Raw genomic sequence first — 16,131 nt, 5'->3', positions numbered from 1 at the left:
CCTTCTGCCGTTGGGGTGCGGGTGTGCTGTCCCCACGCACCTGTCTGCGGTGGAATCACTCACTTTTCTTTCAGGGAAAAACGGGAGGTTTTTATAGGTTCCCGAAAGTGCTGTTTGAAGAGCAGGATTCAGAGCGAGTCCGGTGCGTTTCGCTGGGACTCTGCCAAGGTCCCAGACACGCCACTTTTGTCCCCGGTCCCTGCAGGAGGGCTTGCGTTGCGCAGCAGCTGTGAGGCGGGGAGGCAGCTTGCGATGCTGAGCTCACCCGAGCCCTGGGCTGTAGAGGAGCTGCGTGGACCAGGGGAGCCCTGGAAAGCCAGCGATGCAGATGAAAAGGGGAGTGGAGGGTGGGGGTCAGGCCCTGGCTGGGCTGCCCCTCTCTCCTAGCAGGAGGCAGATGCACCGGATCAATGAGAGAACCTGAGAAAGGATCCCAGGCTTTCATGGGGGGAGGGAGAGGGGACACTTAAGCATCACTCGTCTCCATTGCCATCCCTAGCATGAATATAACAAGCCCCCAACCCTCAGTTGGAGCAGGATTGAACCACCACATTGGAAAAGAGTCTGTCCCAACAGCTGCTCAAATGAGCGGGGACAAAAGTTTCAAGGCTGGCAGGATGTAAGTGGCCAGGGATGCTTGAAGGGGGTGAGACACTCTGGAGAAATAGACACCAGGTCTCCTCGGTGTACTTACTTGGTAGTAGCCTCTCAGCACCAGCCAGGCAGAACTTACTTGACTGGGGTGTCCCTGCTCCCCATTCCAGAGATCCATTTGTATAATCGGTGCATTGGATGCACCTAGAAGACAATGCTGACCTAGGTATATGCTCCCATTAAGATATGAACCTGAAAGCACCAAATCTGACCCTGATGTGTCCTGGGGTCACACACTTGCAGCACTGTATGTCCTCTTCGAGGACAAAGGTCCTCTTTAGCCCCAGAATTAGAGCTGGATGCAAAGGCTATAAATTTTGCTGCCAACTCGCATGAGACCAGGCATTAATGAAGCCTCAAGCTCTACATCACTGCTCAAGCCCCACGTATGGAGGGAGAACCTTAGGGGAAACTGAGGCTGAGAGTTATTTGAACTGGAGTGTCTGAACTGGGTGTTGTCCTGGAGCTTAGTTGCAGTGCTCAAACTTCCAATTCCAGGAGCTGTGAGGCTTTGCCAGGGCTGTAGGTGAGGTCTGCAGCTTGTGCAGAGATTAAATCCTGGGTCTGTGCATCATCCCAAAACTCATCAATAATTCCCATTGACTTGCAGTGTTCTTAAATCCCAGTTGGGACCTGGCCCTCCCTGCCCTTCTCCTTTGTCCTCACTGGGCACTGAGCAGAACCTGACTTACCTGTAGTCTGTCTCCTGGCAGGTTTTATTGCCCCAAACCCCCTGCCTTGGGTTCAGCAGCTGGGGGCTGTGACCCCCATTAGCCAGTCTAGCTCACTGGTGGTGACCTTGTGATTTCTCGGGGCTGGTCCCTCAGGGGCCCCCAGCATCTGCTCAGCCTGGGGGATCTCTCATGCCGAAGACTTCGCTCAGCATCAGCCCAGGTCTTCCACGTGCACAAAAACAGGGTGACAGCTGTGTTGTATACTAGAGAGAGGGCACCTCTCAGGTCTCAGCAGTGGAACTGGGTCCCTCTGGATGTCAGAGGGACACCCCCCACACACACACCCCGGCTGGCAGAGTATTCTGTGACACTGTGTGGGGTTGGCATTGTGCACTTTGCCACTTTCCTGTGGAGATGACCTGCTACGCTCAGGGCTGGCAAGCAGGCTCTGCCCAATGTCCCCTGTGCGGGAAGGGGTTGGAGGAGAACCCCAGGCTGATCCTAGAGAAGGAAAAAGGCAGCTGCAGCCCTGGGGAATGAGAAGACCCCCTGCCTGAGGGCAGCCTGATGGCCCCAGCCCTCACTCCCTCCCCTCTCAGCTCCCCCTAACCACAAGGACTTTGGTTGATGGAGCTGGCGCCAGCGAGTTCCCTAAAGAGTTCAGAAGTCAAGAACTGAGGCAGGTATGGGGGGTGGTGGTGGGGGAAACCTGACCCTGGCAGGCAGGGCTGGGTGGCGGGAGGGGGAACAGGCTGGCCAGCCACTGGGCACTGGCTGGGCATAGGGCTGGGGGACAGACGATTGTGAACTGCTGCTTCTTGCTGTGCCTCTGCAGCCTCCCTGGTGTGGGGCTGTGGTGGTGGGTGTTGTTGCGACAGTGGTGGGTTTTGGGGTGTCACAGCAGTGTTGTGGCCAGGGTGAGGGTGGCAAAAGCCCATGAGCACTGATGTCTCTGTGTGTGCGTGTGTCTGGGGGTGTCTGAATGCAGAGGTCTGGGGTGGGGGGTGGTGGTGAATGCATGTTGTAGGAGTGAGTGCGTGTGACTGCATACAGTTGTGAAGGTGTGAATGAGAACGTGTGGGTGCAGGGAGGGTTTGTCAGTGTCTGTGGGAATGGGGGGTGGGTGGGTGTGAATAATTGCACAAATGCAGGTGCATGTGCAAGTAAATGTATGGGGCTGTGTGGCAGCACGGGTGCCTGTGGTCTCATGAGGGTGTTTGTGAGCGTGTGTGGACTTTTGTGTGTGAGACGGGAGGATGTGGGTGGACAGAGTGACCGTGAGTGAGGACCTGTACCTGAGTGCACAGGTACGGGGTTCTGTGCCAGTGCATGGGGATGGCACTGAGCATCGGGTCCTGCAGGACCCCCGCGGTTCCCCATGGGCACGAAGCTACCGGCGCATTGAAGACACAGAGGGCAGCGATTGTCCCAGCCGGGGAGGCTGGTCCCAGCCAGGAGTGGGGTACCCGGTGCTGGCGGAGCACGATCCGATCGGGAAACTCTCGACACCGCGTCTGGGAGTGTCGGGCCGCGCTGGGCAGAGTCGGCCGGTAGCACCGGGGGAGTAGGGATGGGGGGCTAAGACCCGGCCGTGCCCCCGCCCCACCGGCAGCTCTGCCCCCCCGCACAGAGCGGGAGCACCGACGGGACAGGGCCAAAACAAGTTTTGCAACAAATCACGGCAGCGGCTTTTCATTATTTATTTAACTACAAGGCTCGTTCCCTCACGAGCAGGCGGAGGCGCAGCCGCTGCGGGGCCGACAGCAGCGGGTGCCCCGTTCTGCCTCGTCCCGCGTTGGTGTGTGCCGCTGCCCCGGGGGGAGCAGCTGGAGCCAGCCCTCGCCCCGGGAAAATGAGCTCCCCCCCAGGTTTTCTGGGGGGAGGTGTGGCCCCGGCCCCCATCGCCTCTTCTCTTGATAACCCCTCGACGGGCCTGGGGATCCTCCTGACCCGCCCTCGTTTACCCGTTCTGCGGCCAGGAGATGGGGGAGTCACCTCCTCCTCCGCGGCTTTTTGAAAGGTCCTGACTTTTGAAATTGAGAACACCCCTCCGAAGGAAAGGGGCACGGCGGGGCTGGGATTCTTCTAGCTTCAGCCCTCTCACGGGATCAGCTGGCGACCCGCGGGGACTGCTGCCCCGTGACATCCCCAGGGCCGGACACCCCCGCGGGCACTGGCAGCCAGGACCCCGCTCTCCAGCAGCCTACGGCCACAAACTCTGGGACAAAACGTCCCGCTCCACCTCCCGGTACCTGCCACTCCTTTACCCGTCCTGATGCCCAGCACACACCCAGCACTGACTTTATAAGGCCGAGCCGGGTGGTGATATTTTTTGGGGGGGGGGGGGGGAAGAGGAGGGGGGGAGGGAGCTTGGGGGGGAGATGGGGAAGAAGAAACTCCTTTTCTCGTGTGCTTTTCTCTGCTGTCATTCACTCGGCTCCTTTCAGCATCCAGCCAATGGAGAGTGAGGGCCCGGGAGCAGCAGGCCTGGGGTAGCGTGATTGATGGGCAAGCGGGGCGGCGGGGCGCTCGCACTCGCACTCTGCCGCGCTCCACTCCGCGCTGCTCCGCGGGGCTCTCGGTTCCCCACCGCCCGCGGCGGCGAGGGGTCCCGAGGGCATCTTCGCGTGTACGTGTATGTGTGGGTGGCTTGGGTGAGTGGCCCCTGGCTTGGGGTGATTGTGTCTCGGTGGCGTGCGGGTGCTGGATCTCACATCAGAGCGGGGGGCAGTGTGCGTGGGTGGGGGTGTCGCGTCTCTGTGCTCCTGGAGGCAGTTGGGTCCGGGGGGGAGGGGGGGGGCGGGGTGTGCGTGGAGCGGTTGTGTCTCGAGTGTGCAGCTCCTGTGCCTCGGCTGGGCACGGCTGTCGTGTGCTGGGCTGCGGGGTTGTTTAGCTCCGGCGCCTCGGTTGCGCATGGCTCTGCTGTTGTGTTTTCGGGCTGAGCGTGTGGCTGCCGTGTCCCTGTCCCGGTTGTGCGTGGCTCTCCTGGTGTGTCTCGGGGTGCGCGGGTGCTGTGCTATGGGACTGAGCGTGTAGCCGGCGTGCCCCGGCTGTGCGCGGCTCCGTCGCGTGGCGTTGCCGTGTTTCGGGGCGGTGCGGGGCTGTGCTGCCCTGCCCGGGGCGGAGGTCCGGCCCCGGTGCCCCGGGGCGTTGTGCGCGGCTCCGCTGCCGGGGCCGGGCGGCGGCGGCGGCTCCCGAGCGGAGGCATGGAGCACCTCGGGGCTCACCACCTGCACCAAGGCCAAGCCGAGCCCATCAGCTTCGGCATCGACCAGATCCTCAACACCTCGGAGCCGGGCAGCTGCATGGTGTCGCACCCGCGGCTGCAGGACTCGGCGGACTACGGGCTGGGCTGCATCGTGGGCAGCGCCTACAACACGGTCACGGGTGGCTACGGGGCGAGCGGCGGCGCGGCCGGCGCCTACACCGGCACCTCCTGCAGCATGGGCGGCCTGCCCGGCTCCTACAACGTGAACATGGCGGTGAGCATGAACGGCAACACCTTGAGCTCGGCCGGAGGGGTGATCCGCGTCCCGGCCCATCGCCCGGTGGCCGGCGGCGTGCACCAGCCCCTCTCCGCCGCCGTGCCCGCCGTGAACGGCATGAACAGTCTCACGGGGCTCACCTTCCCCTGGATGGAGAGCAACAGGCGGTACACAAAAGACAGGTTCACAGGTGAGTCGGGCCACCGGGGCCCTCCGTTTCTTCCCAGTTATCGCCGCCCCTCTCCCTTCCCCGCCGCCCGGCCTCGGCGCGGCAGCCAGTGCCCGCCGGGGAAAGCAGGATCTGGCCCCGGGTGGAGAGCGCGGCCCGAATCGCCCTGGGCCGTCGATCCTGGAGGAAGCCGGGAGCAAGAAGGGATGGAAAATCAAGAGCATTCCGGCCTCCGCCTCCCAAATGCTTGACTTCAGTTTTAATATTTTTTGAGGGGTTCTGTTTGCGGGTTTTTTTGTTGTTGTTGTTCTTTTTTTTTCTTGGCTTTTTGTTGTTTTTCTTCCTCGGATGCGGCCCGGGCAAGGCGGGGAGGGAGGAAACGGGATGGCAAACTCTGCACACCTTCCGCAAGTCCCAGGCGCGGCTGCCCACTTCTCGCCGCCCGATCCAACACCCCGGGAAAGTTTCCTTTAGAAGGGAAGGTTATTTCGGAGGCGCAGCGGGGGAACGGGGAGAAGAGAGCCCGGGCGCGCCGGTCCTCGCCTGCCCGGGAAGGCCGGCCTGTTGCCGGCCACTCGTAGGGCTGTTTCCCCCCCGTGTACCGTAATCGGGCTGTTTTTCCCTGCTGAGGGTTTCGGCTCAGCCTTTCCCTCGTCGAAAGGGACTTTTTGCAGCCTTGAGCCGGGCTCGGGCTTGACCATTTTCCCGACCCGCCGCCGCTTTCAGGTGTATACGGGTTCGTCTTTCGGCGCTAACAAAGCGAAAACTCGGAACAACGAAAATTCCAAACAAAACCAAACCCCCAACAACTAACCAACCGAACAAAAAAGGGCAACGAAATTACAACGGGGAAATATCGGCCCCAGTTTCTGCAGCTCTCGGACTGATTCCTCTTCCCGGGGGCAGAAACCCAGGCCCGATTTCTGCAAGTTCACGTTTAATTTCGACCTGGTGGCTCTTGGCTCGGGCACGGCCGCGGGCGAGTGAACGGGCCGTTCCCTTGGCAGGCGCAGGGCTGAATTTCACGGAGCCCCGTCCTGCCCCGGCGCGATTGAAACACCCCATGGCTTTTCAACAATTATTTTTTGAGGCGGAGGGAAAGCAATGGTATGGGGTGTGAGTGGGAGAAATAAAAGAAAAAAAAAAAGAAAAAAATGTATTCAACCCCCCCAAAAAAATGCATTCAATCCCCCACAACGAATCGGAACTCCCGTTTTCAGCCCAGGAAGTTATTTCCTGCATACGAAGCGCCGGGGCCGAGGATGGCGGGATTACTGCGGCGTCTGAACGAAATTAAACTGGGTCCCGTTTGCACGAAGCGCGAAGCCCCGTCCCGGCGCCGGGTCCGGCTGCCGCTACGGGCAGCCCCCGTCCCGGGCACTTCTTCGGGCAAGCGGCCGCCTGTCCCGTCGCCAAAGCCGAGCGATGCCAGGCGGGTGCCGGCAGCTCCCATGGAAGGCGCCGGGGCAGCCGCGGCTTTTTTTTGCAGCCGGTGCGCGGGTGTCAGCGGGCAAACGGCGGCTTCGCAGTGGGGGGTGTCCCCAGCCCAGCGCCCGGGAGCCGAAGCCCCTCTGCTGATGTGTCGCTGCTTGCTTCTTTGCCTCTCATCCCCCCCTCCCCCTTCCCGTGTCCCCCCCAGTGGCCCTCTCACCCTTCACTGTAACACGCCGTATAGGTCACCCCTACCAGAACCGCACGCCCCCCAAGAAGAAGAAGCCGCGCACCTCCTTCACCCGCCTGCAGATCTGCGAGCTGGAGAAGCGCTTCCACCGGCAGAAGTACCTGGCCTCGGCCGAGCGCGCTGCCCTGGCCAAGGCCCTCAAGATGACGGACGCCCAGGTGAAGACCTGGTTCCAGAACCGACGCACCAAGTGGAGGTGAGGGGCTGAGGAGGGAGGGTGTCTCAGCGGACACGGGTTGCAAGAATTGGGGATGCCCTAGGGGCAGCTGCTGCCAGCTCTGCCAAGGGCATTGGCGGCTCAGTGTGGGGTGGGGGTGAACCCTGCTAGTGCACACTTGGGGGGGGGGGGGGTGTCGTGTGTGTGTATGCGTGGGAAGGCATGTATGCACTCACCGCCGTGTGTGTGTGCATGTGCATGTGGGGGGGGGGGTGTAGGCCATGCTTGTGCGTGCATGCAGCGAGTGTGTGCACACCTGTGGGTGTGTGCACAAGCAGGGCATGCGTGTATAACTCTGTACAGTGCGAGTGAACGCTATTGTGTGCAGGCCTTGTGCGTGCGGGTGCGCGCACACGCAGTGTGTGTGTGTACGTGCCTGTGTGCGTGTGTGCAGCGTGGGTGCAGGCAGCGTGCATTGGGAGCGTGCATGCTGTGTGAGCACACTTGCGTGTGTATGCGAGTAGGCGTGCGTGCAGCGTGGCGGAATGTGTGTGCGCACACGCCTGCGTGCAGGCAGCGCGCTGTGCGGGGCTGCGTGCGGGGGCTGCGGGCGGTGTCACCGGGAGCCCGCTGGGTGCCAGCGGCTCCAGCGCTGGCAGCACCGTGTGGGAGCCCCGCTCTGCTCCGGTCCGGCGGGGTGCGCCCGGGGAGGCAGCGAGCCCTGGCGGGGTTGGTTCTCGCGGAGGGGAGCAGCGGAAGGACCGGATCCCTCAGTGTGCGGCGGCGGCGGCGGGGGTGCGGCGGGACCCTCTGGCGCCGGGCTGCACCCCGGCGAAGGAGCGGGGCGCGGGCCGCATCCTGCACCCGGTGCTGCCGGGATATCGGGTCCTGCATGACGAGAAGATTTTCACTCCCGCGGGGCTTAGGGCACATCCTTGCCAAAATGCCTTTATTTTTTTGCCTTCTGTTGGGCGTGCCGCTAAAGCTGGGCAGGAGGGGAGGAGGAGGTCGGGTTCGTGGGCTTTGCTGCCATGCCCCTGCTGCCTCTACCAGGCTGCAGCTTCTTGGGCTGGTCCCCAGAAGATGCACCCCACTCGGGGATGAATCTCTTGCCCTGTTCCAGGCAGGCACACTACGGGGGGGACATGGGATCTGGACAAGTCCATGGCAAGTCAGGGAAAGGGGGCATTGCTGGGTGCTGAGCGCTGGGTGCTTGGGCGCAGGCAGATAGCAGCTTCATCAACTTCTTTTCCCAGGGAAAAGATATTTTTCCCACTTTGGGCAGTGATTGCTTGGACATGGTGGGGTTAGATGAAAGATGGGGGGCAAGGAACTTGAATCCAAGGGTGTGGGTGAATCTCCCCCTCAGCAAGTCCTTTCCTGAGGGACCCATGGAAGAGCAGCTCCCCATGTCAGGAAGTCTCCATCTGGAGTGATCTCTGTTATCTGGGAGCAGAGCTCAGGAGGAAGAACAGTCCTGCTGTTCCCCACAGAACGGGTCGGCTATGTCTTCCAAGCTGGTTTCCTAAGGAAGTGAGGCAAATGTGGCTTGGCTGGCTCTCCATCTGTCTGTCAGTACTCTTTGCATCTGTTGGCTAAGTTCAGCCGCCTTTGGCAGAAGAGCAGAGGATACAAACCTATTCATACCTGTCACAAAAAAATAGCTGGGTAAAGAGAAACCAAATCCTGGTTCTGCCTAAGGGAAAGGCTGCAGCCTGACCTCAGCCAGAGATTTAGACATGGGAGAATCCTCACCGGGCTGAGCCAGAGGGACTCGGGTTTATAAACTCTGATTGTTTGCACCCATGCACGTTGGGCATTGCATTGGAGATGCAAGTGCCCCTGGCTGGCTGCCTTGGGTTGCTGTGCTGGGTGATGGGCTCTGAGCAGTGGGCTTGGAGTGCTGGGTACTGGAAGGAGTTGCTTGCAGGATCCGTCTGAGCCAGGCAGCAGGGAATATCTGAGATGAGAGAGCTGCTTTAAGCCCTCTGAGGCATTTAACTCTTAAATAAATGCAGGTTATGGGGAGAGAGTCGTTTCCTGGGTGTCTCTGCTGCAGTGAGGTGTCTATGTGATCCCCACCCAGATTTGGGCTCTTGCTTGAGACACGGGCCTTTGAGGTTCAAATCCTTCCAAGCAGATTCAAACCTGCAAATCCCAGGCTGACATGAGTGCTTGAATGGGCCAGCTGCTGGAATCAGGGAGATACTTGGGAGCTGAGTGTTCTCAGGTACTGTGCTTCTCACCACTCTGGATGTGGGTCTCTCTCCCTCCTCCCAGAGCATCTCTTCATTGTGCAGGGCGTCATTAAATATTCATTGAAGCAGAGACAGAGCTGCTCCTGGGCTGCCTGGGGAGGGCTGGTGCTGCTCCGAGCCCCCTCTCCCCAGGATGTCTGATGTGAGATGTTGACACAGTGATTAGAGCAGGGACTGAGCCCTGAGCTACCTGCTCCCTGGATGGGAGCCCTGCCCTCACTCCTGGAGGCTGAGGTGCCCCAGAGGCCCATTGCCTGTCCAACCCTCTCCTGCCTCCCCAGGGAGAAACCAGGGATGCCCGGCCCTGTGCTCTGAGATGTCACCACAGAGCTCAGAGCTGCCACTTCCAATCCCCACAGCCAAAGAAGATGAGACGTCTCACATCCCCCTGAGTTGCTAAATTAAAAAGCTGCCGTTTCCCCTGTCAGTGATCCACTGAAGCTGCCAGCAGAGCATCATCTGGGCCTGGGGGTGTAAGTGGGGTGGGGGGGGGTGGGGTGTGTGCTTTGGGGATAATTCCGGGACTGCCACTGTGAGCTGCCCCCAGGTTTACCCAGCAGTGTTGCTGGAGGTGCCTGGTGATGTTCGCCAGTAAAAGTGGAGCTGACCACAGGCTGCAGCTTCTTGACTAACCTGTTATCTCAGCAAGGGGCTGTGTTGGATTTTTCTTGTGGATTTAAGTGCATTTAAACAGTTTCTATGTATCCCATCCCCTCTCCCCAGACAACCCAGTGCTGGGACCCTACCAGTGCTGGAAAGGATTCCTGCAGGCCCCCTAATCCTTCCCCCTTGGCGGGATCAGCTCTGTTGGTGTTGTTCCAGACAGATGCGTGTCCAACCTTCTCTTAAAAATGTTCTCCTCCACCCTGACCAGACAGTTTATTTTGGGTTTTGAGTCCTCTCACTGCTAAAAATGTGTTTCTAGTATTTAGCTGACATTTTTCTGAGTTTTGGCTTAGCTGCCCTGGGGCTGTTGCCTTTACCCCAACTATCACCAGCTGCTCACTGCAGTGGAGGTGGCAGGCCCAGTTGCAGGGAAGGTGAAGCCCAGGTGTCGTTGCCCATCTCCCAGCCGTGTGGCACTGCCAATCCTTGCTGGGACTTTGAGTGCTTGGCTCTCGTTGGGCACAGTGCATGTTTGCAGGGAATTGCACCTTTTGCGACCCCACTGTGTGCCTGTTCAAGTGTTCTGACTCTGCTTGGATTTTTTTCCCTGTGCAGAAAATAAAGCAGAGCTGTGGGCTGCTCCTGGCTCTCTGATCAGAACAGGTTTTTTGGGGTTGGTAGGTTTGACGCCACCAGTCTCTGATTTATGGCATTACTGGCAGTTTATGTAGGGGATGTGGGACCACATTGTGGCTAGACACCCTCCTTTCCTACCTCCTAGCCCTAAGCATCCAGCTCACTGCTTTGTCTCCGGAGATACCTCTCCTTTGCTCCCCTAGGCCCCCCTAACTGCTCCCTCTCTCCTAGGAGGCAGACGGCGGAGGAGCGGGAGGCTGAGCGGCAGCAAGCGAACCGCATCCTCATGCAGCTGCAGCAGGAGGCCTTCCAAAAAACCATCAACCAGCCCATCCAAGCCGACCCCATCTGTGTCCACAACTCCTCTCTCTTCGCCCTCCAGAACCTCCAGCCTTGGTCTGACGACTCCACCAAGATCACCAGCGTCACCACCGTCGCCTCCGCTTGCGAATAAGACTGGCGTCTGCTGGTGGCACATGCACCTTCTGCCGGCAGGGCTGTCCCCAGGGGGACATGTGGCATCCCCAGTGGGACATGTGGCATCCCTCTTGTGTCTAAGGAAGGCTGACACCCTGTGGTCCTCCGGCCACACGTGCATCCCACACGTCCTGCCCAGGAAACTCTCGATGAGGACCAAAAGGAAGGGAAATCACCCCAAAAAGCCTCTTTGCCCATGGGGCTGCTGGAGCAGCGGTGGTGTCTTACCCCCCACACCCCAACCCAACCCTTTTGTTCTCTTGAAAGTCTCTGACGCTGACCGTGAACTTGCTGAGCGCTGCCAGACAAAAGCCGGGCTGTGACAGCCAGCCGCCAGCATCCACCCAGCCGGGGACAGAAAACTTCCGCTGGAGTCTGCTGGCGGTGACACAAAGCCTCAGGTCACCTCTATGTGTCCATATATATATATATATCTATATATAGAGTGTGTGTATATATATATATATGTATACTTTGGACTGATGGCTTGAAACAAAAGGAGGAGGCTCCCTGGAAAGCGCGTCTCTGCCGCGAGCCTCCTTGGGTCGTCTGCGCCGGAGACGTTCGGGGATGCAACAAATGGAGGAAGCGGCAGCAATTTCTGCTTGCGCCAGATGGGAACCCTTCGGATCTCACCTCCCCATCTCTCCTCCCCTTTTTCATTAATTTTTTCTTGTGAGGGGGGAATAAGAGAAGGATCTGACAGACTCCTGAGGACGGTAAATATGATATCTCAATTGTATGAAGAGCCCAAACTGTCCCCGGCTGCCACGGACTCCGTGCCCATCAGTGTGTGTTTTAATAATGAGAAGACCTCGGTGGCAGTTTGCGAGGGTAATGCAGTTTCTTTCTGTGGATTATTTCCATATCATTTGCAAAATGTTGTCCAATGTTTTATTTTACCTGTTTCCTTTTAGAAGGCGATTCCTGATGGCAAAATACCCCAGATTTCACTCTCAGCCGTTGAACTTAGTTGTTTCTTTAATTGTACCAAGGGAATGAGACACAATTAAACAAAGCACTTCTTATAGTAAATGCCAGGAGTATATAGATATATATATATACAGTATATATTTTTCAGTTACTTATAATCTAAAACAGCACTGCCAATTTAAGCAGCTAGTACAAACAAGCAATCAGAAAACCTATTTTCAGTGAGATTTTTAAAGACATTCATTCATTTGGGGTTTCATTTTGTTTTGGTTTTTTTAAGTTATGCACTTATAAGGTGGTTTATGTGTATTCATTTTACAAAGTGCTTGTGTAATTTATGTGGAAACGAAAAAGGAAATAAAAAAAAATAATCTCCAGGGTACTGAATAAATCATTTAAAGCCTTGATCTTCCCTGTCTATTAGTTCCCTGAGAGGAGACAGCACATCACAACTACTGCTGAAACCTCTTTTTTTTTTTTAATGAAAATAGAGTTAGCATTTCCATTTGACTTTGCTGAGGTCCACTTGGCTTTGGAAGCTCCAGAGATAATTTGCTGTATTTTAATCCCTGATCCTGTAACCATTTTTAGGCTCCTACCCGACAATGCATTTAGCAGCAGTTTTAATTGAAGCCCTCTGGGGGGGGGGGGGGGGGCTTGCTGGGAGTGGCAGGAATTGGCACCGGGGTTTAGCTATAAGCTCATGTTGAATAATTTCTTGAATGAGACTTGGGAGTGAGATCTCTCCTGGGCTGGGGCCGGGGCTGTGTGTGTGGGGTGTGTATGTCTTGAGATATTTGTGCCTGAAACTTTATAGAGAAAGTATCATTTGGATAAAAAAAAAAAATCTATGATACTTTAGAGAGAACCTCACAGGATTTTCCTAGGGACCCTGTTTTCTGTTCACCCTCAGCGTTGTTTGGGGACGTTGTTCCCAGCTAGGTAAGCCTTTCCTAGAGGAAAATCAAAGCGGTGGGAAAACTCCCCACCGGCTTCCTTGGTGGAGATTCCCAGCTTTACAGCCAGAGAAGCTGTGTGGATTTCAGCCTGGTATTTCCTTCCAGTACTGGGAACTACTGGGTAAAGGATGTTGGAGGAGAGGGCTGGAAAGAGTGGCCAGCCAGGATCTGCTGGCAGGGACCCCCGATGTGGCCCTGGGGGCTGGACTGCCTGTGGGATGTGGGCGATAGAAAACCCCAAGCCTTTGATATGTGAGGGTTGATAGCGCTCCTGGAAGCTGGGTCCTCTGGGTGCAGCACTGCTGGGGCTTGTTAAGGAAGCCTATGAATACCCTGCTTTATCCAAAACCTATTACTGCACGATCGGGCTGAAAATTTATGGTGCTGCAGGATTTTCCCATCCTGCGATCCAACACGCGAGCGAACACAGGGAAACATCTGCAGCAACGGAGAGACCAGAAAGAAAGAAGAAAAAAATTGGGAAAACACGGGGAAATAAGTAAATAAAGAGGAAACACCTTTTTTGAGATATCTTAAAAAGATACTGATTACACCCCCCCCCCCCCAAAAAAAAAGCTAAAACAAAATGCCTTGTATGTTTTCCCAAGAGAAATTGCACAGAATTCTTTTGTTTGAATTCTGTTTCATGCTACAGAGAGAATTTTAGGAGCTGGTTAAGCTCATTGTTTAATATGTGCCCAACTTTGACTCCAAAGATTATGCTGGGGTTGGGGTGTTCTCCTTCAGGAGGCATCCCTGGGTACAAATCTTTAATGGGTTACAGTTTGTTGCAGTGTACAGTTTTGTTTTCAAGGTTTCTGCGTAGGAAAAAAAGCACCAACCACAAAATAATAATAAGAAGGAGGAAAAAAGATGATAGACCTCACCGTTGATATTAAAAGTGTTTTCTATTTTATTATTATGACACATCAATATCGTAAAATTTAATTCCAGGACAGCCATTTTATAATATCCACATTATTCAGTTCATATTCCAAAACGTTCCCCAGCGAAGTTGAATGTATGATAATGCACATCCCAGGGCATGTTTTCAGATACAATATTTAGCCACACCTTGTTCCCAAAACTGTTGGTTTCCTCCTTTTCTTATCAATCTTTACTGTTTTCTTTTTTAAAAAAAAAAGAAATCTGGATATGGAATGACAATTTATGTAACATCAGCACCAGAAAAATAGTTGCCTGGTCTTTCTTGTCCCTGGAACAATTGCTTCTGGGAGGGGTTTCTCTTAAAATATTTCTCCTGGATTCATTTTAAAAATTGGTTTAGTGGCGGGAAGTGCTTTTGAGATCTGCATATGTTCTACTAGTTATTAATATGATGATCTGTACCTAGACAATAAAAGTTGCCTGAAATACGATGGAATTAAATCAATAAGCAATGACACAAAACAATGACACATAATGTTCTGTAGACTGACATCACCTCAGTCATATCCCAGGGCCATCCATACCATGTTGAAAGCTGATTTAATTTTTCCTATTCTACCTATTTGGGAATAAAATGAGGTTAAGATGCCTTAAAAGTAATTTCCCCCTTCCCTCTATCTCAAAATACAGCGAATCCCAAACGTGAGATGGGAGTTGGGAAGGAATGTTTTTCCACTGTTTGCCTGTATCTAGGAAATGCAGCTCAAGGTGGGATGGAGGGGGGAAGCCTGCATGATACCCACAGCCAAGGGCACAGGGGCATTGCAGGAGAGCACACTGTGGTCACACACATCTCCGTCACCCGCGATGCTCCCCAGACCAAGAGCGGTCGGTCGTGTTGGGTTGGCTATAGATATGCTGAGCTTTTGAAAGGAATATTGGGGCAGGAGGGGTAAGGTGGTGGGGGGGGGAAGCACAGTCTTTGCATGAGCAGGAGGAGCATTAAACATCTGTGTGGAGCTGGAGGAGACGAAGCCCAGCTGGACAGGCTGCGGTTGTCTGGGTTTGGTCCCAGCTCAGCAAACTATCTGGGCAGGAGGGAACCAGAGGTCTGGCCCCCATTTAGCCAATTAGTTAAGCACATGAGTCATCTAAATGAGGATCAGTTGGTTTATCTTTGTGGAGGGATGGGCCTAGGGAAGGTTTGAGGGGGTCTTTGCTGGGGCTTCCTGCCTTGAATGGAGCCTGCAGTTGTGTTTTTTACTGGGTAAAGGCCTGAGTCAACACATTTGGCCCCTCGTGGTACGAGTGCGCCCTGATTTCTACGTGAGTAAAGACCCTGTGTGGTTTTCTTGGGTGGCATTATCCCATTTATGGGGCAGTTGTTGTAGATTTAATGCTGATTTTTCCTGCAGCATCATCTGTGAGAGTCACCTGTGTTTGCTGGAGGAAAACCCAGGTGAGCGAGTGTGTCCTCTAACGCGATTTGTTTAATTGATAATAAACGGAGGCTCTGACCCCACAAATGCCCACGTACAGGATCGTTCTAATTACCTCACTGGGACTGTAAATGAGCATTTTTAAGATGTGCTCCTAATTAACCGACCCAGAAAAATAAAACCCTAAAAAAGGCCAAAAAAAAAAAGGCATAACCCTGGGGCTGCTGATTCAGCGTGGCGTCAGCAGGACCCCAGCCCCACGGGATGCAGCCCCCTCCTCTCCACAGGCTGGATGAGGAAGAAAACCCAAGCCGATTTACTGACAAAACTGAAAATGGCTTTGCTGAAAACTGTTTGGGTTATGGTACAGACCCAGACCCTTCTGGGGGTCTGGGACAGCTGGAACTTTTTGAATTAATCTTTCCTTTTTTTTCTTTTCTTTTTTTTTTGTTCTTTTTTCTTCCCCTCCCTCCCCCCTCCCCCAGAAGCAGGCTGACTGAGTGACACTGATTTCTTTGTGAAGCAGCGAGCTTTGGTGGCCACTCATTCAAAAAACATTTGTAAAATAAGATTTGGAGTTACCAAAACATATCAGATGGATGCTTTCTAAATGGAGAGATCTTAATTTGTGAAGGAAAAAATCAGATTAAAAATATTTTTTAGCAAATACTAAGTGGAGAATAGAAACACAGGAAGCTATAGATTATCACAACAAGCTTCTGCTGGAGTCAAACCAGATTGTCTCCTTTTTTGCACATCTTTTGTTTGTGAAGCTATCTGGGACTTTGATAATTTTCGTTGCTGTTGTTACCATTATTGCCTTCATTACAGCAGGAAATCTCCATTTGATGTGTCCGTGCTTGCCCAAGATTAGGTCAGAGGTTCTTTGCCCCTATTTCTTTCCATTGATTAAAACCTCCTTATCATTTTGGAAGCTTTAAATGGTTTTTATACATAGATTTAAGTCAAAATTAAATCTGTATTCAAAGAGATTTTTTTTTTTCCAAAGGCACTGAAAAATCTTGGGGTTTTTTCCAAGTCTAGAGAATAATTTTTTGTTTCCTTCTTTTTTTCCCCAGCTAGTTGTGGTAAGCATGGGGGTGTCTCCAATAGGA

The 16,131-nt window shown here is 54.7% G+C and overlaps 1 protein-coding gene across 1 annotated transcript; it reads left to right on the top strand.

Annotated features, from left to right (window-relative positions):
• Positions 1 to 4,534: 4,534 nt before the first annotated feature.
• Positions 4,535 to 10,774, top strand: TLX1 (T cell leukemia homeobox 1; the record flags this gene model as incomplete). The annotated part of the gene is made up of 3 exons (XM_084264822.1): positions 4,535 to 5,003; positions 6,658 to 6,859; positions 10,552 to 10,774. The coding sequence occupies 3 exons, from the start codon at positions 4,535 to 4,537 to the stop codon at positions 10,772 to 10,774; spliced, it is 894 nt and encodes a 297-aa protein (XP_084120948.1).
• Positions 10,775 to 16,131: the final 5,357 nt, after the last annotated feature.

This window comes from Gallinula chloropus, assembly GCF_964237585.1.
Source record: "Gallinula chloropus genome assembly, chromosome: 5".
Taxonomy (NCBI): domain Eukaryota; kingdom Metazoa; phylum Chordata; class Aves; order Gruiformes; family Rallidae; genus Gallinula; species Gallinula chloropus.
This window is presented reverse-complemented; position numbering and strand designations above follow the sequence as displayed.